At 41.7% G+C, this 22,296-nt stretch overlaps 1 protein-coding gene across 2 annotated transcripts in view; it reads right to left on the minus strand.

The window, feature by feature from the left end:
* Positions 1 to 17,507: 17,507 nt before the first annotated feature.
* The window catches only part of TSHZ1 (teashirt zinc finger homeobox 1), a 53,691-nt gene continuing 48,902 nt past the window's right edge, over positions 17,508 to 22,296 (minus strand). For both annotated transcript variants that reach the window (XM_042870221.1, XM_042870222.1), the window contains exon 2: positions 17,508 to 21,518. In XM_042870221.1, the coding sequence (XP_042726155.1) occupies positions 18,328 to 21,518 (3,191 nt within the window). In that variant the 3' untranslated portion in view covers positions 17,508 to 18,327. The remainder of the gene's footprint in view (positions 21,519 to 22,296) is intronic.

The raw sequence follows: 22,296 nt of genomic DNA on the forward strand, positions 1-22,296 counted from the left end.
ATATCTTGCCCTAAGCCCTTCCCTTGGAGCACAGCTTAGGACTGGCTCTGTAAAGCAGCATCCACACTGTAACATCTGCTTTGGAGCTTTCCAACAAGGCTCCTCAAAATCTCTTACAAAATTTTTTTGGGGGGAGAGGGGGAACTGCTGTTTACAGTCAGGAGTTAATGATTAATCTGTTCTCAAATTCTTTATAAGTTCCAGTTTGTTTGGAAATTTAAAAAATGAAAGAAAAAGGTACCTATGCTTACCCTGGAGGTCTCACATATTGCTATGACCTCTGCTTACCTCACGGATTGCTCTCTTTTGGGTATGACATTGCTCCTGGTGTAGGCTGAGAAGCTGTGCCCTCAGCTCTATGGTAAAAACCTGCGTTTCCTCTGGAAGTCAGAGCACCCTGAGGAAGAGAAAGAAAAGCAAGCAAACCCATCAGAACAGAGCCTGGCACATCATAAAGATGCAGCATTGTTATCAGGTATCATTCTAACGCACTTGCTGCTCTACACCGCTCGAAGTTTTACGACCACAGAAACAACCCACACATACCTGCCGACATGTGACTAGCCATAGACAGCTCTCAGCGTGTTAGTTTCATCTCGCTCAAGAGACAAACAAGAGATCACAACCGGGGCTGCTGGCACACGCTGATGTGAGCAGCAGCATGGGGTTCTGTCAGGGAGTCAACGCAGCAACCAAACCCAGCGCTCCCCTTCCATGGCTTGCAATGCCTGCAAATCTGGCTCAGGCACTGAGCTGCCACCCAGAGACATGCAGCACAGCTGCCCTGAAAACAGCGGATGCAAACATTTTGTCCACAGTAGATTCAGAATAAATAAAACAGAGCCAGGCGGTAGAGGCCCAGGGAGAACAAAATCTGTAACAAACAAAATTGATCTTAAATGCATGAAATCTCCTGTTTTGAGCAGAAAAACATAGGCATGCACCTAAATGCTGATGCTCAGTTGGATCCCACAAACAACACAAGCTGCAGCTAACGCTTACATCTTTCCTCTGCAACTGCTGCACTGCTTTAAATGGTCAGACACTGTATTTGGGAATCTCTTCAGAGTCCTACTTTTCAATCAAAGTTTAAATTTTCAAGCAAAGGAGTTTATACAGAGCAAGCACCTCATTGTGTCACTGTTTCAGCACGTGAGGCGTGTGGGGTTAGCACTTCCTGGGCAGTGGAAGGAAGGAAAAGCCAAAGAAATAACAGTGAGATTTGGCTTTTTCCAAAGTCTATTCCAAGAGTTGTCATAACTCTTCTTCTCAGGTACAACCTCCTGCTATAGGAGATCTGGATCTCTGTTGTGGTTCAGTTGCAGAGTGAAATAGCTAGGAATAACACATCAGACCCACAGCAACACAAAGATCCCGCTGATCTCCAAATTCCTGCTATAACTCCTTCTGTTCCCTGCACCTTTGGGGCACAGGTGTCCAACAGCACTCGTGTGACTCCTCCCACAGGGCTCATGCGGTCACCCCAAGCACTGCAGAAGAAGTCCATTCCCGCTTCTCGATGTTAAAGTGTTAATCCAGCTGGGTTTCGGGGATCTGGGAAACAAGGCAGATGGGACGGCTACATTTGCAAGAACATTTGTTTTGAATCCAAACCGTTTCCCCAAGTGTATTAATATGAATTACCAGGAGATTGTCTCAGGATTTATATATGCAATATTCCAAGAGTGAAAAAAAAAAAAAAAAGCCTGAGCAGGAAGAGTCACTTTTAAATTAAGATAAATTACTCGAAGTTTCTTTTTAAAATATATGCATGTCCATTGTTTACGATGGTGGAGTTCAGAATGCTGAACGTGTCTGCAGAGAGGATGTACGCCTCCCCTGCACAACTCTTTGCTCCAGTTGTTGGAGAGACAGCCTGATAACACTGCGAGGGAAAAGAGGGTGGGAAGTGAAATGTGGAGGAAAGAAAGAGGGAGAGAAGGAGAGAGAGGAAGAGCACGCAGCATTATTGACAATTGCTAATCTTTTGGTGGGTTGAGAGTTTTAGGTGTAAAGTGGAAATTAAATTTTCTCAGGATGTACCACAGTACAGCTCCTCTCCATTTGCATAATCAAATCAAAGGTAAGATTCAGCAGCACGAATACTCAACCTGCCAGCAAGCTGTTTCCTTCTTAGTGAGAAATAGGGAGAGAAAAAAAATCTTTTAGGAAGTTAGCTTTTTCTCATGCAGTTCATATTGTATGTGGCACAGGCAGCAGATATAGAATTTGCTGCAGTATATTAGTTTGATAACATTGTAGAGGGTTTCTCATCAAATGCAGAGATGGGGAATTATAGTTCCAAGGCCTAATTTAATAACAAAATATACTGTTGTTAAAACCATTTTTTTCCTGCACTGTATAAGCAATGTGTGCATTGTATGAAGAATCTGGGAAGAAAAATTGAAGAATTATGCAGACAAATACTGGTATGTGGCCAGGGCTTAGGAAAACATGTAGCTGCCTCTTGGTGTCCTTATTGCCCATAAAAGAACATTTCACATGGTCAGCAGCTCAAATTTATGTGGACCCTTAGGGGTAAATTTTCAGTACAGTGAATAGAACTCACACACGCAATCATGTTATTGTTAATAGGAGTTGTGTGGCTACTTCTTCCACTCTGTGCTAAAAATGTGCCCTGTGCTGCAGAAAGCTAACCATCCCCAGAACGCTCCTGCTGCCATTCTTCTCTTCCATCAGAAGTCCTCTGGGAGCAAAGATGAAGGATAGAAACTTCACTTTCCTTTTCTAATCATCCGGCTACATGCAATAGGGTTTCAAAATCAATTCCAGATATAGCAGAATTTTGGATAAAATCATGAATGACCACAAGGTGCTATGCCCTAGTAAGGTACTTGGCTCTCATAGCTTCAACATCTATAAGAGTTTTGTGATGGTTGGCAACACAATGTCCACATCACTACATCTTCTGCTTGATTACAGGGTTGGATATGCCTCTCTCTAATGACCAGAAGTACCCACTGTGCAACATGAGCCCATTTTTATACCACAATTTGATCTGCAGCACCCTCTCCCCTCCCGCCCCCTCCCTCCCCCCCCCCCGGGCAAAAAAGAAAAAAAAAAAAAAAAAAAAAAAACAAACAACAAAATCAGCAATGCAGGAAGAGCTCTTCTTTGTTAGTGCTGGTCAGACATCATTTTTGAATGGACTTCTTCCATGGAGTGACAGAATGGCTTACTATGCACAAATCAGAGACCATTCTGCACACGCTCTGCAAAGCAGTGAGATCCTATCCAGCAGCAGGAAGGTCTCACATGGAGGGAAACACTTGGCTGAGGATGTAGTTGATGTTTCAAATAGGTTTTGTTCAGTCATCCTCATACCCATACTGCAGAGACATTCTGCCTGATGGGGGAAGAGTTTCATATCCAAGTTTCCTGAGTGCTTTTCACAGCATTGTCTATAGAGCAGATACTAATTTTATTTGCCACCATTCCATTTCTTTTTAATTAGATACGCTAGTTACTCAGAGCCTTGCTTGGGATTGGTTTCACAGCCCATCATATTTCTTAGACTATGAAAGGACAATTGGCCATTAATTCAAAGCAGTGCTAATAATGGTGGCTACCGCTACGAGGAGAAACAAATGGGGAGGACTTTGCAAGACCCCTCCACCTTTAACCTTCTTAATACAAATTTAGATTTAAGTTAGACAAACAAAAACATTGGCGTCTCAATTACACTATGTATAATCACACCAGTCCCTTTGGCCTATGTAATGATCAGTTCCTTGCACATAAAGGAAAAACAGAAGACAGAGAGCAGTGAGGATGGGAAATTACACAGAATCCCATAGACACGTCATTCAGAGAGCAGGCTGCTGTGGGCAGTAATGGGGCTCTGGCTGTCATGCATCTCATGGCCCAAGCCCTGAATATTTTGAGATATTGTCCTTCGAAATAAGCTCACCCACCTTGTGCCCTCCTTACTTCGTTTTCTTCCCCATATACTGTTTGCATGGGAGGTTCCTGCGGGTGTCAATGAAATAGCTGTGCCATATGGCTCCTGTACACAGCAGAAAGGTGGAAAAATCCAGAAGGAAAAAAAAAAAACACAAAAAAAAACACAAAAAAAAAACACACACAAAAAAAAAACCAGCAACAACAACAAACAAAACAAAACAAAACAAAAAAAAAACAAGAGCATCCCTTGAAAACTTTATGTAGCAGCTCAGCAGAGCTACAGCTGTGGCCACAAACAGAGGCAACAACTGGAATGTTAGGCGTGATGCATAGGGCATGGCAGCAGCGCACCGCCTCCCTGGAAGGCAGCTGAGCTTTATGTGCCATTTAGCTGAGAAACTCCCTGCATCCTGTAAAGCTCCATTAAAACACACAAGCAGGTGTGGCAACCCTGGTGTTTGCAGTGGTAGATCACTCAGCTCCTCTTGCCTCCAAAGTACCCTCCGCTGGCTGCCTTTCTCCAGGTGTTTGCGGAGGAGCCTAATGAGACTGATTGGGACATGCTGATCAGCTTTCATTATGAGCTGTTTTCTAGCAGTCCGATTAGTCAAAATAATGGTATGTGCTGTGCATGTGTTTTATGGCTGTGCCCGATTTTGCTTTCAAAACTAAAATAAGACACCTGTTTTCCCCACCCTGTCTTGCTGAGTAGTCCCTTTAAGAGCATAACCTTTTTATCAAATATATGATATACCATCAGAGCTGGGGAGCTTCATACACACATAAATATCACTCTTCCAGTTTGTGCTTTTTATACTACAAGAAGAATCTAATGGAAATAAATTCAGTCCATGGGTCAATTACAGGCTTATTTTCATATTTATGGACTTAATACTTCCACACACAAAAAGATTCTAATGATAGCCTAAGGCGCAGAGTAATCAAAACAACAGCTATTGAAAGGGAAGGAACCAAAGAAAAGTACCACTTTGAAATTCTACCCCCATCTCCTCACATTGTTATATACAGTATGTAAAAATGCTTTATCGCAAATGAATATGATTTTTACCTACTCACCGTCAACCTGACATTAAAAAGAAACTGAAGGCAAAAATCGTTATCAGGGCTGCTCCGAAAGTAATGCCTCATTTTATTATGTTGGCCCACAGCGTCAGAGGCAGATGTTGTTGTATGGCAGGAGAGGTTGAACTTTCCCAGCAACATCCTGTTGTATGACAGGTGGCAGCAGAAGGGGCAGTTTTGACAAAATGGCATCTGACATGGAAGTGTTGTGTATGAAGCAAAGGTGTGGGATTGAATTCCTCTATGCAGAAAAAATGCACATATTGACATCCATCAATGTTTACTGAACATTTATGGAGACCAAACAGTAGATGTGAGCACAGCAAGGCGGTCGAAGGTTAGTTTTCAGCAGTGGTGACAGCCATGTGAAAGACAAGCCACGTTCTAGACAGTCATGTGCAGCTGTCGCACCCTGAAAAGAAGAGTGTCATGATCAGCTCATCCACCCATACTGGGGATTATGACCAGGAAACTGTGTACAGATTATTGGAAACAACTGTGGCAAAGTTGGATTATAGCAAAATTTGTGCCAGATGGACCCCACAAATACACGCAAACAGTAAGAACATTTTATGCAAGTTTTTCAGGCCCTTTTGAACTGATATGAGGCTGAAGGTGATAGTTTCCTGGATTGCCAGTGACGAGACATGGTATCACCACCATGGTACCAGCCAGAGACAAAATGGCAGTACATGAAGTGGTGACATGAATTCCCCATCAGAGAAGTTCAAGTCACAGCCATCAGTGGGTACAGCCATGTGCACTGCCTTTTGGGACAGGAAAGGGGTGATCCTTCTGGACTTCCTGCAAGCAGGGCACACCATCAACTCTGACCACTACATTGCAGCACTGGCTAAGCTGAAGGCTCAAACTTCCAGAGTCCAGACAGAGAAGAAGATAACCTTTCTCTTGCAACATGATAACTCCATGTTCCATATCAGTTTGAAGACTGTGGAGCACATTGACAATCTTGGCTGAACTATCCTACCACACCATTGTATAATCCTGATTTGGTGCTTCCTGACTTCTATCTGTTCAGAACAATGAAAGAGGGAGTGCAAAGGCAGCATTTTCCTAACAATGATGCTGTCATAGCTGCTGTGAAACGATGGGTTACCTCCATTAGTGCAGATTTTTACAAGTGTGACATGCAGGCTCTTATTCACCATTGAGAATTTGCTCTACCAAATAGTCATGAAGACTTTTGTATCTGGTGTAGTTTCCAAGAAAATAAACAGGAGCAACCTAAGTACAAGAAAAAAAGCCATACATTTTCCACCTCCAAATTCAAGAAATTAACGCTCTGATATGAACAACAAAATCTCCTTTCTTCTTCGTTTCTGAGCTTCTTTCACCAATCAGGGATGTCTCTGTGCTCTGTGGTGATCAAAGAATGCAGGAGGCATCCCTAAGTACAGATGGCAGCCATCTTCCAAGTCCTTCGTGCTGTCATGCAAGGATGCATGGGAACAGAAGGGACACACTTAAGCTTCTGAGATCATCTGGAACAAGACAGACCACTCAAACAATCACCAAGCATTTTGTGCATTTCAACTTCCTTGTGTTGCTTCTTGAATCAGTTAGTTATCAGCAGTTATTGGATTGGAGCATCATGAATTTGGTTAGATAAATTATATGTTGTTACTTGGAGAATTTTATGAAGATGTAATAATCTCTATTGACAGTGCATCTATTAGTTTGTCACAATGTTTTCTAGCCATCAGGGGGATTTTTACTGATCTGAATTCAATGCAAAAAGGTCCTAAACTTCAATCGTTGGTTCTCTAGAAATCTGACATGAGAAACAGCCAAAGAGAATATTTTTCTCATTTGCTGATTATTTGCACAGCCCCTGAATGCCTATGAATAAACTCTGCCACACCACCTGACACAAGAAAAATAGCCATACAGGAAGCTTAATATTTGCTGTAACCTCAGTTTCCTGGAGCTGGAGCGCTCCCTTAAATAATTTACAGCTCTAAAAGCAAGATAAGACTATCTCTAGTTCTGGCTTTGTTGTGTGTCCTGGGTTATTCTAAACCATTTTCTGTAAGGGACATCCATCATTGCAGACTCAGCTTTACCTTCATCCCACATAGACATGTGAGAGACAGCAACTGGAAAGAATGCCAGCACTGGAGATAGTCTGATGTCATTTTAATGATTGTAAATTATTTAAATAAGAGTGCTGCAACCAGAGTGCCAGTCATTTGGAAGTACTTGCTAAAATGTCTGAAAGATCTTGAGTGTCTTTCTTGTGCACACACACAATGAAAATAAGGATGATGACTTTCATTTGAGAGAGAAGAAGTACACAAGACAGGAGAAGAATTGTTCAATTTTATTCCACAGGACTCTCAGACAGAAGGGAACAACTTCACCTAGAAACAATTCCATCAATGTTTGCTATATTCCACTACCATTAATAAGATCAATGTTTTTGAAAGCGATAAACTACCCAGCATACCTAGAACCCAACTTTCACCTTTCCAATCAACATGCTAACGTCAACTGACATCACTAATATTCAACATCAGATTTTCTGGAGTCCAGGGGGCAGAGACGTTCCAGGAGCTGCCAGAACTGTTTTGCTACAGCCAGAAATGAAGCAAGAAGGGAAGAATTATGAGGACAGTAACAACTGTTGTGATAGATTTGGATATGAAACTGCCCTGGCAGCTGTGACCCTAGCCTGAGTTTAGTGGTGGGCAGTAGGAGCTCCCTAACCCAGAGGGTAAGGAGGTAGAGGAGTACCACAAAGAGCACCAGGCTGACCTCTTGCCTCAGGAGCTGAAATGGCTTGGACTGTGATCTTTTCAGCTGCCTTCTCCAAAAGGAAATTTTAAAGACAGCACATAACTGAAAAGACACCGGCAATGTCAAGAAATGCTTTCTATGCAGCATTACAAACTCTTCCACCACAGATTACAGCATGAGCCTTCTCTGCTGCACAGGTATTATCTCATCTCTTTAAAAGATGAGTGGATTCAGCCACAGAGAGGTACTGTCTGAGGTCACATAGAGAGCTGGGAATTAGGACCCACCAAATTGCACTACAACAAGGTAAGACACAGCATTTACTGACTTCAATGGGAAGCTCGGTGTAAAGAAGACGACAGCTTTCCATCATTGGATGTGCAGGGGCTCCATATACGTTGGCTTCAGGTCCCTGAACCATAGCAAACGGCACGCTTCCTGTGTTTCCTTCAGTTGTGTTCCTCATTTCAGGCCATTGTTCCAGGCAATATCTTTTGTTTGGGCCTTGGCAGGCAGCAAGACAGAGAATGCTAATGAATGTCTTCACTCCAAGCACAATATGAGAGAGGCATCTCATTTTCATTTTCTTTCCTGCGAGCCTTGAGTTGTAAACTTCAGCTAGGCAATGGAAATGAGATTCCCTTTAAAATGATGGGTTCTCCCCTTTGTGCAGGTAGATGAAAGATGCTGGATAAGCCACTTCTCAAGCAAAACTACGCAGCTGTAAATGTTAGAGAGCAATACAGACATGCAATTTACTGATTCAGAATGGAAACTCTTGCATTTTATTGGTCAAAATAGAAAAATCCCCTTCTACAATTTAGAGCTCAAGTACCAGCCATACTTAGAGATTTGATGCAAGCGATTGTGTTGCTTCAAATTTGGTAGAAGTTGGCATCATCATAAGAACTGCACTGGCTTCAGTTTGTTTCACCTAGACTTTGACCTCGGGAATCAGGAGGGATTCCTGAGCTTTGGAAAGGTTCTCGCCGGTGGCCTGCTTATCCCAAATCCGCCGAATAACAGGGGCTCTATTATGTATGTACACATTTCATCTGGCGTTGTACAGAAGTCAGTTTTTCCTGGCTCAGTCATAGCTGCCCGGTGTAAGCTGACATCCTGATTTTCTAAAAACTCTCAGGAAATGCATCCAAGAGCTTGGTGCCTAATTAAATCATCGCCCCCAAATTCCCGGCCCTCTGCTGGCTGAGATTTTCAGAAAGTGTGCAAAGAGTGGATTTGCCTTTCAGCAGGCAGTGTTGAGATCCGCAGCCACCACCGCCTCCCAGGGAGCTCCTGTCTGTTTGACAGCTTTGAGAATCTTGAAATTATTATGCTGCTATTTAAATGAAGAGCAAGGACCTAATTTTAGGTACCTGTATCTGAAATCTGTGATGGCACTCATTGCCATCTTTTTAAAATTCCCCACACTACGGTCAGAACGGGACTTCCCTGGCCCTAGCTTTATATGTCACCTCACAGAGTTTTGGCTGTCCCCTTTTGGTCCCTTTTCTTAGTGAAGTTGTCTGTGCTCAGCCCTTTCCCGAGTCTTCAGATAAAATACACAGCCTGGTGGTTTGCACATAGGCGCTCCTTGAGTATGTGCGTCCACATTTGCTTGCACGTGCACGTGTCTAAATCAAAGTGTGTCTTAACAGCGTATCTTCAGGGGAAGTTCTCCTTGCGTTCACAGAAAGGTGTGTGTGTCTGTGTGTGTGTATGAGAGAAAGAAAGAGCAAGAGAGACAGACGGAGAGAGAGTGCACCAGGAATTATCTATGCATAAAGAAATTAAAAGAGAATATTTTTCCAGAGCAATTGAAGCCCATCTCCTGAACAATGACGACAGCTCCTCATTTTCGACAACAATAGAGGGCACGTAGGAGTCAGCTCATTAGAATATCTGTGGCTCTTTTCTGTTCTCTCTGCATTAAGCCCCCATAATGTCAGTTGTCACTTATTAATGACAATTAACTAGTAATCAGCAGTGAGACTCTTCGAGGTGGTCCTTGCCTGACAGGTGAAGAAAGAGAACATTGCGTAGTGCCATGCAGTGACATGGAACCTTCAAAGGGAGCACGGCATTTCCATAAATTATTTCAGAAAGAAATTTTCTTTTAGACATTCTCTTTAAAGCATTAGGATCTTTAACCCTAGAAGGACTATACGACTGCAGCTGTCCTCCCTCCCCCTTCCCCTTATCACTGGTATTGGATAAAATTGGAAGGCAGCCTGATCTGTCATGTAACCCAATTCCCATCTGGGGCTGGAATAGCTATCAACCCACTCTGCTGAAACTATAAATACCTTCCCCTGATACTCAACCTTAAGTGCTCACTTAGAATGATGCCCAGATATCAATAGTGAAGTTGCCAACTGAGAGCAGCTAGGTGGATGGACAGTAGGGACTGCAGCACATCTATTAGTACATCTTTAAAAATTAAGTGACTTGCAAGCACTCAAATTATGTACATGGATAGCCTGTGAAATTGCACCATGTTCTCCCCTGTTTCTGATTGCTTTTACACCCACTTGTTCCATCTTGTCTTAAATAAGAAGGTAACTTCTGTTACTGTGTGTTTTTACAGCAACAGGCATGCTCAGGGCCCTGGACTCTGCTACTGTGATACAAACTTGGTGTAGTTATTGCACTTAGAAATTGTTAAACGGAAAAAAAAAATACAAATAAACAACACAGCAGCAGCAAAACAACCCTTAATTTCCTCCCCAAAGCTTTCCTCTGCTCCTCTCCAAGTCTAATGCAACACCAGGTAAAGAGCACTCATTACTACAAGTCATTCAAACTCTTTGCTCAGCTTTCCTCCTTATCTTCCCTCACCCCAGTGCTTCAGCTTTGGAACAGACAGTGCTGTGAAGGTTTTAAACTCAACACTTCTGCTGTCCATTGCAAAACCTTGTTTCCTTCCTGAAACAAATTCAGGTTAATTCCACAATTTTTGCAAGAGATCAGGGAGGTTCCCCGGGCATCACGTAGGCATGCCCATGTCTCCCAGCACAGAGCCCCTTTCAGCCTTATCTAGCCAGTACCTTTATTTCCTAGCAGTCAAAGGCTTCTTCCACCCTTTCCATTTTCATCCTTCTCAGCCCTAGCTTTCACAATCCCAGCCATCTGCTCTTGCTAATAGCAATTATTCTCCCATCGCTTATTCTTCCCGTCTTTTCCTTCTTCTCACACTGGATTTGCAATTCTTTTTTTGTGCTGCTTTCCCTTTTCGGTGGCTGCTGATCATTAGACACTGTTTTCAGTCATTCCTCGGTCCTATTTCTTCTTTGCACTTTTCCAGACTCACAGTTGTCAAAGTAGACCTAAAAACATGGAATGTGAAGCTCACTCACCAGCCCCCAAATCTCAGGCAGAGGATCCCCATGCAATGTGAAGCCTGGACCTGCTGCCATTTTTAGAGCACAGCTATCTAATTTTTTGCATTATCCCACAACAGAGAAGCAGTGATGAGAAATAGTATAGGCAGTTAATTGTAGCAAGACAGCGCTTTGGAGGCAGCTTCTTAGTTCTCCTTTGAACGCAAAGACACACATGACTGCGAGAAGAAATGTACTATACATTGCATCCTTGAACTACACTTTATCATCATGCTACACCCTCCGATATGACTATATATAATTATTAATGCAGCGAGCCCGTTGCAAACATGCTGAGCATGTTTGACCTTGGATTTCCAAGAAATATACCAACCTTGAGTGGCTTCTGAGGCTGCAGTGGTTTTCAGTGACAGTATTTGCACATTAGTAAGCTTAGAACTTGTTTACGTTGAGGCTTTTCCAGTTAAATCCCTACAGTAATACTGGTATTGATGGGCAGTTTCCCTGCCACAACAGTCATGAGCAGTTCTTATTAAAGCACAGAGGTTCTTACAGTTTAGCTTCAATTGCTTTAAAACTAGTTCAGAAAAAAAAAAAAAAAAAAAAAAAAAAGAAAGGCCAGAATGAAAATACCTAGGGAGTGACTTACAGCAGTAAGATAAAACACCCATGAATCTCACCTCCTACCTGTAGCAGGTCTCACTTTCCTGAGAACATGGGCTGTACTACATGCTATGTACTGCATAGCGTTTTTCCCTTTCTAAGGATGAACCAAGGAGATGCCAAAGGACCCTACGTCCCAGGAGCAGCATTATCCAGAGCCACACCTCATACAGCAAGGCACAGCTAGTACAGATGAAGGGGTCAACGAAAACGTGAAGCTTTGTACCTCTTCATTGAGAATGAATTCCCCTGCTATCGGCTTCTCTCCCTCCCAGCCCACCACCAGCTCCTTGCAGAGCAGAGCCACTCGCCAGATCTCCTTGCTCTGTTGGAGGCTGGGGGGAGCAGGGAGAAGAGGATGTTCCTGACACTGAGCCTGTAGCGGTGCTTCCATGACAACAAATAAGACGTTACATGTTGGAACCCTGCAGCAATAAACTAAACCAAACCAAGATTTGGAAAGGGAGCTTAATTTTTACAGAACACTCTACTCAGAAATGCTCGAGTTAAACCACCACAATATCTTTGCATGTCCAAATACAGAACAGAGGGAGAGCAGCAAAAAAATGTTGTTCTTCCCTGAGTTTCATATGAAGCAACCTTCAGGATTTTACAGCAATGGTCTCCGTTGGCTACAGGATGATGGCAAACGGTGTGTGACCCTATCTATCTGTCTAGACCTAAAAATTGTGCCTATTTCCAGAGAATAGTAATGTACGTTGTCATTCAAAATTACTAAAGCTCAGAATTTCATGTAATTCAGCAGGACTGATAAGTGACCTTGGCTCTATGCAGTCTTGGGCATCCAAGCTCCTCTGAAAGGGGTGTCAAGGGATTCTGAGCATGGCAATACACTGGATGATATAATGAAACTGAAGGGCCATCTGGCAGGTTAATGTATTTTGCCAAATTGATTTAACACCCACTAGTCCAGTAGTGAACTTGTTTGAAAGAAACTGCTTGCATGTGGCTATTGGGTCTTCCTTCCAACCCAGATTATGAAGGACTGAACTCAACTGCTGTTTTGTGTTGAATACAAACTCTCTGAGGAGTAAAGAACTATAGCTGGCAGCATGTTCTGGTCATTTGACCTCTACCTACTGGTCAAGAGCTTTGGGCGTTTGATTTTTAGCTTGCTGCTTTCTGGATTCCACCTTCATGTGTGTCATCTTTTGGTTAAAAATTGTGGGTACTACATTTTTGTGCTTCACAGACAAGCTCAAATGCAAACTTCCGTCTGGAGACATTAAGCAGAAGGCCTTGGATGAACAGTAGCAAATACCAGGAGGGATGACTTCCACCTGCATGGTCCTAAAGGTTGGCCTATACTTGCCTAGTATGTCTATCCCATCAGCCCTTAAGATTTCAACATATAAACTGTTCTGAGCAAATGATCCAGCTCTGGACTCCTTCTACAGATGGTTCAATCCTTCTCAACAGAGTGATCACATATAATTTTAATAGTCAATCTTCAACATTAAGAAGTTTAACCAGAACTAAAAACCATCAAAATAATCTGACAGGCCATAGCTAATAAAAATTTAGACTTCATATCTTCTGCAGAGAAGGAGAAAAAGTAGAAAACAACTACAGTAATTAGGATAAAAACTTATTAGATATATTGTGACTGTACTGACCTTTCATTCAGCAGGTCACTAAATAGGACCGAAGACAGACTCCAAAAAGTGATCTTCACAGTAGATTAGCTGGAGCTCCTCATTCTCAGTGGGAAGGTCTACAGCTTTTATAATCATCATCTATTCAAAAACCACTTCCCTAAAAATGTCCATTAGCCTCATAGCAGTCTTTGCAGCTCTACTTCCTTTGTGCTAAACTATTCTAAAAAGAGTTTTGCAATGTGCGTTGTCAGAAAATATTAAGCTGGTGAAATTCTGGAGAAAGAAATATGTTTCATAAAGGATAATGACCTTAGGTAACCTATATCATCCAAAGAGACTTGAAAAATATTCTCATTTTTCACAACACATGCACTTTTGAGTATTGATTTATTCCCTTGTATCATCTTTACTTAAAAGAGCATCTTTCATCCCAAAACGTGGTCACTATAACTGTCTTGGATGAAGATGACTATACACATAGAATCATATAGAGTCGTATCATAGAATGTCCTGAAAGGTTAAAAAGGATGAGGAGAAACTACAGAAAGCCATGTGAAACACAATGAGAAGAAGCTCAAAGAGAGCAGTAGGGAAAAGTTTGAAAGAATCGCATTATCTAAATTAGTATCAGGCCAGCAAAGTCGGGTTAGCCTTCTGTTGTCATACATGGACAGAAAAGGAACCCAGTTTAAATTTCAGTGAACAGATGGTAAAATCCCACTTCCTATTACTTTCATGCTGGGAGAGTAACTTGATTCTCAATCAGCCAGGAGACCAACATGAATGGAGCTGTGAGAACACTCTGCATGGAAACTGGCCTCTCCTTGGAGGTCTTTGAGCCAGGATCCTGCCATATTATTTAAAGGATATAACACACTCAAATCTAAGATGGCTTTGTAAATTGCAGGCAAAAGCCGATGTACTGTGCACTGATTAGTCTTATACAAGATAACATTTATATTTTTTTGTCTTTATACTTAATTGTAATTGCATTTTAGCTGTCTATGATAAGGACAGATTATGTCTGGTGTCATTATTACCGGTGTAACTACCAAGAGAAAGATGTAACAAAGTTACGTTGCAGAAGACATTAGCAAATATTCAAACAAATGCTATTAAAAGCAGAAAAAAAGCCTTTGTTTCATTCAGTACTAATGTCGTCAGTACACAGATCTCTCAAATTTGCAACAGTATGCATAAGCTTCAAAACAGAAATAAAAGCATACAGAAGCAGAAATCAAGCCTGTGAAACAGCGAAACAAAGATCTTCCACTTTGAGAACAGACAGGAGCAGGTATGTGAGCACCAGCAATGCACTGCTGCAAAAATGCAGCTGCATTCATCTTTGAAAAGAAACAGATACACTGGATGCTGAATATGTCACAGGGCAGGTATGCAGGTTTACACAGAATACTACAGGGGTCAGGGCTCCTACGTCTCTTTTCTACAAGAGCAGTCATAAAATCATAGAATCATAGAATCATAGAACTGCTCAGGTTGGAAAAAACCTTAAAGATCATCAAGTCCAACCACAACCTAACCATGCTACCCTAACTCTAACAACCCTCTGATAAATCATGTCCCGGAGCACCGCATCCAAACAGGTATTAAACCATTCAGGGATGGTGAGAACGCTGAAAGGTTAAGGGGTCTCTTCCATGCAGTAGATCTGGCACCTACTAACAGAAGAGCACAAAGTTACCTTCATGGAAAGCTTATGAAAACAAAGAAAAAAAAAACGTGCAAGCCGATGAGGTGAAGAATAACTAACTCAGATTTAGAGTGCTTGATTTTTTTTGAAAAATAAGGACTTTTTTTTTTTTCCCCAGAAATGCTGTACTCAAACAGAAGTGGCAAAAACAAAAAAAGATCACTGTCTCTGTGCTTCGTTTTGTTAAACATCAGAGCCCTCACATTTTCATCTACTTCATATTTCAGTTTGCGAAATCGTGACACCAGCGCAGTCTCCAGGTGGAACTGTTGGTTTATTCTAAATGGACTCTCCTCAGACAGTGGCGCAGATGATGAGTGATTGTCCAATTCTGAAGCTATCAGAACTGAACGGATTTAGCAATGTCATAAACACCTCTCGAGGGAGTCACCTGGTGTTGAGAACTCACTTTACATGCCATGTTTCAAAATGAGTTTTAATGGATTTACATTAGATTCAAACCCACTTTAGAGCTATTATTTCTCCCTTTCAACCTTTTCACCCACTACTGCAATGTAATACAGCGCATTCTATAATCATATGTTTGCAGGCCTGTGGTAAAGTAAACAAAACTTCAAAGGGTTATTATTTAAAGACTGCATTACAGCCATAGGCCTGACTGTTATTCTTCCTCGACACCCCTTGGGCCCCAAGTACATAATCATCCAGTAATTGAACCGCAGTGTCTAAATGGCTACATCCCCTGAAGGATATAGGTAGTTAGTAGTGAAGAAAGGAAGGGATGCTTAAAAAATCCTCACAGCACTTTTCCTGCTCTTGTTAGAAATGCTATGTAAATGTAGCTGACCTAGGCCTGCTAGGCTCATGCAGAGAACGGAGCAATGCGTGGGTATTCCTGCAGTTGTCACTGAAGCAAAATTAAACGTGGAGCTGTGCTGTATTTGGAGGCAAAGATCTTAGATGTAAATTACTTTCAGAAGAACTGAGGAGAATGAGCAGAAACGTAAATATGTACACAGAACTGTACGTGACGCAATATTATCACTAATACTATGTGAAAGCAAACCCCTCTAGGTCCTCCTATTTAATAGCCCCTCCAAAAAAGTGTAATGGATAGCAGATCCCAGGCTTTCATACACTGTAACTGTCAAAGCACTCAGGAGATAGAGCACTGAAGGCTCTGACAGCTCTCTTTTACATTCTAAATGACATCTGCATTCAACAGAACAGAAATAAAGATTAAGGGAAACACCTGCTATGATAGCACTCAACTTACCTCAAAATGTAATATTTAAAAAGTACAGAGAAACACAGGTCTGTCTTCTTGTACTGTAAGTAAAAACTAGTGTCAAAGCCTCAGAGGTCTTCACTGCTGCCAGAAAGGCAAGATCCACAATATTCAGCAGACTAGAGTGGCAGAAGCCACAGCATCTTACCGTGTATCAGTTGAAATCAAAAGGTGTTTTCCCTGAGAAAGAAGGGGGGAGACGGCCTTTGACCGCACACACAAAATAATTACAAGTACGGTCACACAGCACAGGAAAATTAACTTAGCAGAAACCTTTGCAGCCTTCCTTACACTTCAGAGCAGAACAGAGTGCCTGCTGCAAATGGACGGAGCCCCACCTCTTCCATACCTTGCCAGGTATGCATCCACGGCAAATCTCCTTTAAGAACTTATTAGCATTACAGCTTAGAATGAAGCACGTCAGCACACAGATCATGAGAGATCAGTTTGAATAGATGTTTGCTGGTTGATTACATAAACTCTTACTGCTGGAATAACACCTCAAAGGCAAAATAATGACGACATGACAATGTATGTAAATCAAGAACTGCATGTGGGTTTATTTTACACTTGAGAAAACAGTGGATTTAATTGTGTGAACCAAAATGTACTGTACAATATTAATGATAAAACATCAAAATGTATAATTCATAGTGCATTGCTTGCTTTATTTTTATTTATTTATTTATTTTTGTCAGATAGTTCCTTTAAGTACATGCATCTGGAAAGATGCAGGTGCCAGTAAAATTTCTCTATTTATATCAAGCTGCAGGAACTAAATTTTATTCAAAAAGTGTGGTTTTACATTATATACACAGAAATTGAATATAAAATGACAATATAAAAAGTTAAAAGAGAAAGCATACAGCCAGAAGGTACAAAGAAAGTTGAACAGTTTAAAATGGTACGATATGTAACATGTATTTTTTAAGCTGATGCTGGCAATTTACAAGGAACAGAATTCAACATTTGCCCCATTTTTTTTGTTTTCATTTACTAATGCAGCACACTATAGAAAGGTCAGCTTGTACCAAAGCTTAACATTTGTAAATAACTATAAACTGCAGTATTTTACAGGGAAAAAAAAAAAAAAAAAAAAAAAAAAAAAAAAAAAAACCCATTTTTACATTTTTTTTAAAAAAAACCTTGCAAAATTTTTTTTTTTTTACTTTTTTTTTTTTTTTTTTTTTTTTTTTGCCAAAAAAGTGGCAATTCTCAGCATCCAGGGGGTTTGGGCATAGTGGCAATTTGTTTTCCTTTTTAATCACTATTTAACTTATACAGTTGTGGCTTCCTAACCCCTTGAGTTCTACACAGCTCTCCTTCTTCCAAGGACTGCATGCACAATTTCTTCACAAACCAGTTCTGCATTAAAAAAAAAAAAAAAGAAGCTCATTCATTAAAAAAAAAAAAAAAAAAAAAAAAAAAAAAGTTCTGTTTCTGACACACATTTTATTTGAACGAAATGCCTTGAAGTCTTTTGTTTCATTTCTCCTTATTTACTCATTCAGTCACTGGGAAAGGCACAGAAATGCTATTACAGTTCTCAGAGGGTTAAAACTTGACACTACCAGGTTCTGTGACCTTTATTGTCATGGCAACTTTGTAATTTTAGGATGTCTCTTTATCATTGTTCTTTGTGTCTTTCTTTACGGCTAAATTAATGTCTCTCAATAGCGTCTCCCACTATATTCTACAAAAGATAGCTTAACATCAAGGACAGATGTTGAAAATAAAGGTCAGACTTTGACTCACAAAAAAATAAAAGCAGAAACAAAAAATAACCATGCACAGATCAGACAAAGAGCATATAAATATAACTACAAAATAAGTGTAAGAAAAACCAAGGTCCAGATAGGCAGTTCAGCAACAAAAATAAGACTGATTTCAGAGGCTCAGGTCAGGCCTAGTGCAGTACTATGAAGAAGTTTAGTGCAATGTTCCTGTGGTCACTTGCATACCTGGCTGCTTACCTGGACACTATTGTTTTTCTAACTCAGTTACATAGATCAGATGGTCCTCTGGGGATTTGCCATGTGTTTTACTAAGGTGCAGTTTGACTGCATGCTTGCTTGCAAAAGTTCGGTTACAGAGCTTACACTGGAATGTGGAGCCTAAGTCCTCCTCAGCTATTCCAAGTGAGCCCAAAGTCTTGTTTGTGAGGACTTTCGAAACATTCTGCTGTTCTTGAATCTGATTAAGTGGCAACTTTGACAGATCCTTCAAACTAAACCCTAGATGTGTCTCTAAGTGACTTATGTATGTAGAAGCAGTCCTGAACTGAGAGGCACAATCATTGCAAAAGAAAACAGGATGTCCTGTGTCCAGATTCTTTAAAAATTTAGTTCCACCTGTCCTTCTTAGCTGATACTTCACATTTGCCAGCCAGTGGCTAATTGTGGTCATGGAAAGACCAGTAAACTTAGAGATGTGTACCCGCTCTTGTGGACCGAGGTCCGACATAATGTATTTGCCTTCTGAGGTCTCCCTCAAGCTGGAAGCAAACTGGGCTTGAAGGATCAGAAGATGTTGAGGATTCCAGTTGGACTGCCTGCCCTTCCTCTTGTGTATTGGCGACAGTTCATCCAGAGCTTCCTCAAAGCTGCTCCCATCGGCATCTGACTTCTCTGACACCGTGGATGGAGTCGAAGATTTGGGCGTCAAACGCCCTGTGAGGTTCTTCACCATATCAGAAATATCCAACAGGGCACTCTCTCTTAGTGGAGATGAGGCAGAGTCAGCAACACTGGAAACAAGAGGTTTGTTTTTGGACTTAGTTAAATCAATAGGCTGATCACTGTTCTCATAGTAATATCGGTCGATAGCATCAGCCTGCTTGACCGGAGTGGTTGGGTAAATGGGTTTGTCCAACATGCTGTTACTAATTTTGTACAGCATGGCCAAAGGGTCCAGAGAGGGGCTTACCGGCTTAGATATTTTGCCTAAGTGGGTATTCATAATGGACTGTAAAGCGCTCAATGGATTAATGAAGGATGGCTCAGGTGAATGATCTGTGATGATTCCTAAATTGTTACAGCCATTTGCAACCTTTGTTTTAAGTGGCTCTGTACCATTTGGAGTATGTGCTTCAGCTGGACTATCCTTTTTCACCTTCTGAACTTCTGTCTCAGAGATCTTCTTCTGCTGCTGTTTGTTATTTATTTCTTCCGATTTGGGAAAGTCTTTGTTTTCTTTAGCAACAGGTGACAGGGGTTTGACTGGAGAACTCTTCTCTTTCTCCAAAGGCTTTTCTTCCTTCTTCACATTGATTTTACCTGTAACTTTCTCGACCAGCTCTTCCATAGCGGATACATTGCTCTTGTGAGGTGGGGGTGTGAGATTGCCTGGGGAATGGATGAGCGCATTGTGTTCTGAAGAGAGTGATTTTACGCTGCTGGCATAAGACGGCTGCATTTGAACACTCTGCACAGTGGTCTGAAGGGGTTTGACTGTGCCTGGGAGTTGGTAGGCTGCATGAATACTGGGATATCCCCCCCAGGAAGGTGCGCCATTCTGAGCTTTGCTGATAGCTGTTGTCACCGTGTTCTCAAGGGATTTTAATATGTCTATTCCACCTTTAGGACTATCGTCTAGATCCTCCTCTCTGAGGTACTGGTACAAAGCTGTTGGCTCAAATTTCTCTGTAGAGTCCTCATTTTCTTCTTTAATCTTTTTCTCTGTTTCACCAACCACCACTTTTTCCTTCTCTGGGTCTTTCTTTTCCTCCGAGTTTGTGGAGCCCACTGGGGAATCTGGCTGCTTTTTAACGCTGGAGGCTGGAAGCCTTGTGTGGGTGGTAGGTGGAAGAGGTATAGATTGTATCTTCTCTTCCACCACAGGGTCCAGTACCAGCTGTTTACCTTTTTTGGAAGCAGAATTGGTCACCTTCAAAAAATGACCAGTAACCATCATGTGAGCAGTGAGCTGCTGCAAAGTGTCATGGGAACTGCCACATTCCATGCATTTCAGTATCTGGGCTTTGCGTGCCTCAAACTGCCAAGTGTAGCTAGCACCATTTTGATAGCCATAGCGATTGTTTGGAGTCACGTAGGGGTTGGCAGTTTTCTGATCCTTTGCAGACTCAGCTAGTGAAGCTTCTGCAGCGATCCCTGTTGGCTCAGGTGAGCAAGGTGAAGCTAAGTCCTGAAGTGCTCGCTTTTTGGTAGAAGGGACCAATTTAGTGATGGCTGGTACTGGCTCCTTCAGAGGCACTTTCTGGTAATGCTTTGTTTTTATCATATGGACACTGAGGTCTTGCAGGGACTCAAATGAATGCCCACAGTACATGCACTTCAGCACTTTTTGAGCATCCTCTTTGCCTTCCATTTCCATAAGCGATCGTTTTCTTGGCTTTGACCACCGCTTGGTCTTATCAGCTTCTTTATCTCTGTTGTCATCACGATAATGTCCAGTTTCATTCATGTGCACTGTTAGCTCCACCAGTGTGTCATAGGCTGCACTGCAGTCTTTGCATCGGAACTTACTAGCACCGGTGAACACGGACCCATAAAGTTTATTATTCTGCCGGTAAAGCTGTACTGTGCTGAAAAGACTAGGCTCTGGGAGAAGTCCATACGATGAGGTCTGCTGCAATGTTTTAGCTAACGCAGCTTGATGCCAGTCATAACCTGAGCCACCGCTGTTACTGTTACTACTGCTGTTGCTAGTATTACTGGTAGTTGTACTGGTACTAGTGTTGGTACTGGTAGTACCAGTACTCTGGGAACTGACGTTGGTGTCAGTACTGGTGGTGTTTTCGTTCTGGCTGATTCCATTGTTGCTGGTGGTTGGATTGGATTTCTTTAAGTCCAAAGCTAAACTGGACCAGCAAGTCTCTGAAAGCAAATTTGCATACACAGCTTTTATTTGTGCCAAGCTGTCCTGTGGATAGGAAACATTGTCTGTGCACTGAGGATCTTCTTTCTCTTCTTTAGAGGAAGTGCTTTTGAAATGGGCCAGCTGATCGCTGTTTTCACTAAACGGCGAACCATAGCCTGCATCCTGATTAGTTGCAGTGCTGACTGGGGAGTTCTGGTAGCTTTGAGCCTCTTTGATCTCCGTTTCTTCATTGCACAAATACTCATTCTCCTGGATGTCCAGAGACAGCCCATCATCTTCCACGCTGTCTTCATCTATTTCTGCTGCTTTCAATTCCTCCTCAGGAACATATGCTAAAATACAGGAGGAGGAAAAAGAAAGAGAAAAAAAACACAAGACAAAGTTACTGAACATGCACTTTTTACATCGCTGCTGTCTTCTGTACTGAAAGCACTAACCATAAAGACAAATTTTAATGATATATCCAGAAACCAAACTCACCATTGCTTACACATTCCATCTATAAATCCACATGCTATAGTCCTGGTTACAGTTTGATAGTATCTTTCTTACTAACTAAGAGTAAACTTTGATTTCAGCAGTAAAAAAAAATGCTCCAAGATGACACTGGATATCATAATATTGAAATCAAAATCAATCAAAGAACCTACTAAATCAGTTCAAAGTGACTTGAAAAATGCCCTGGCCCTGAACTGTATTTACTGTCATAGGTATATAAAATGGTTGATCCATGGACCTGCACTATCAGAACCATTGGCTTGACCAACTCCATCACATTTAGGCTGTCTTTTTTGGCAAAGCAGCTTTTGCTACAGCACTGAGGATCATTTCTGTGTCACCGACACCTGACTCTAATGGAGCTGCACTGGGCAAGTATGTCTGATCGGTTGTTCCAGGGCCTCCTGATGACTGGTTGTACTTGGTCCATTTGTGAGCTGAACAGATGTCATTTTTACAAGGTGAAAAGGGAAGCGAGACTATGGCTAGTTCTAAATGGCAAGGATATACTTTGCCTCCTGTTATGATCTGATGTGGGTTCTGCATTTACCATTTTGAAAACAGCAGTCAGCAACTAAAAGCAAATGGTAGAGATGAATTTTTAAAAGCAAT

The sequence above is a fragment of the Lagopus leucura genome, unplaced genomic scaffold, assembly GCF_019238085.1.
Source record: "Lagopus leucura isolate 7727_CA_CO unplaced genomic scaffold, USGS_WTPT01 Super-Scaffold_100002, whole genome shotgun sequence".
NCBI classification, from domain to species: Eukaryota; Metazoa; Chordata; class Aves; order Galliformes; family Phasianidae; genus Lagopus; species Lagopus leucura.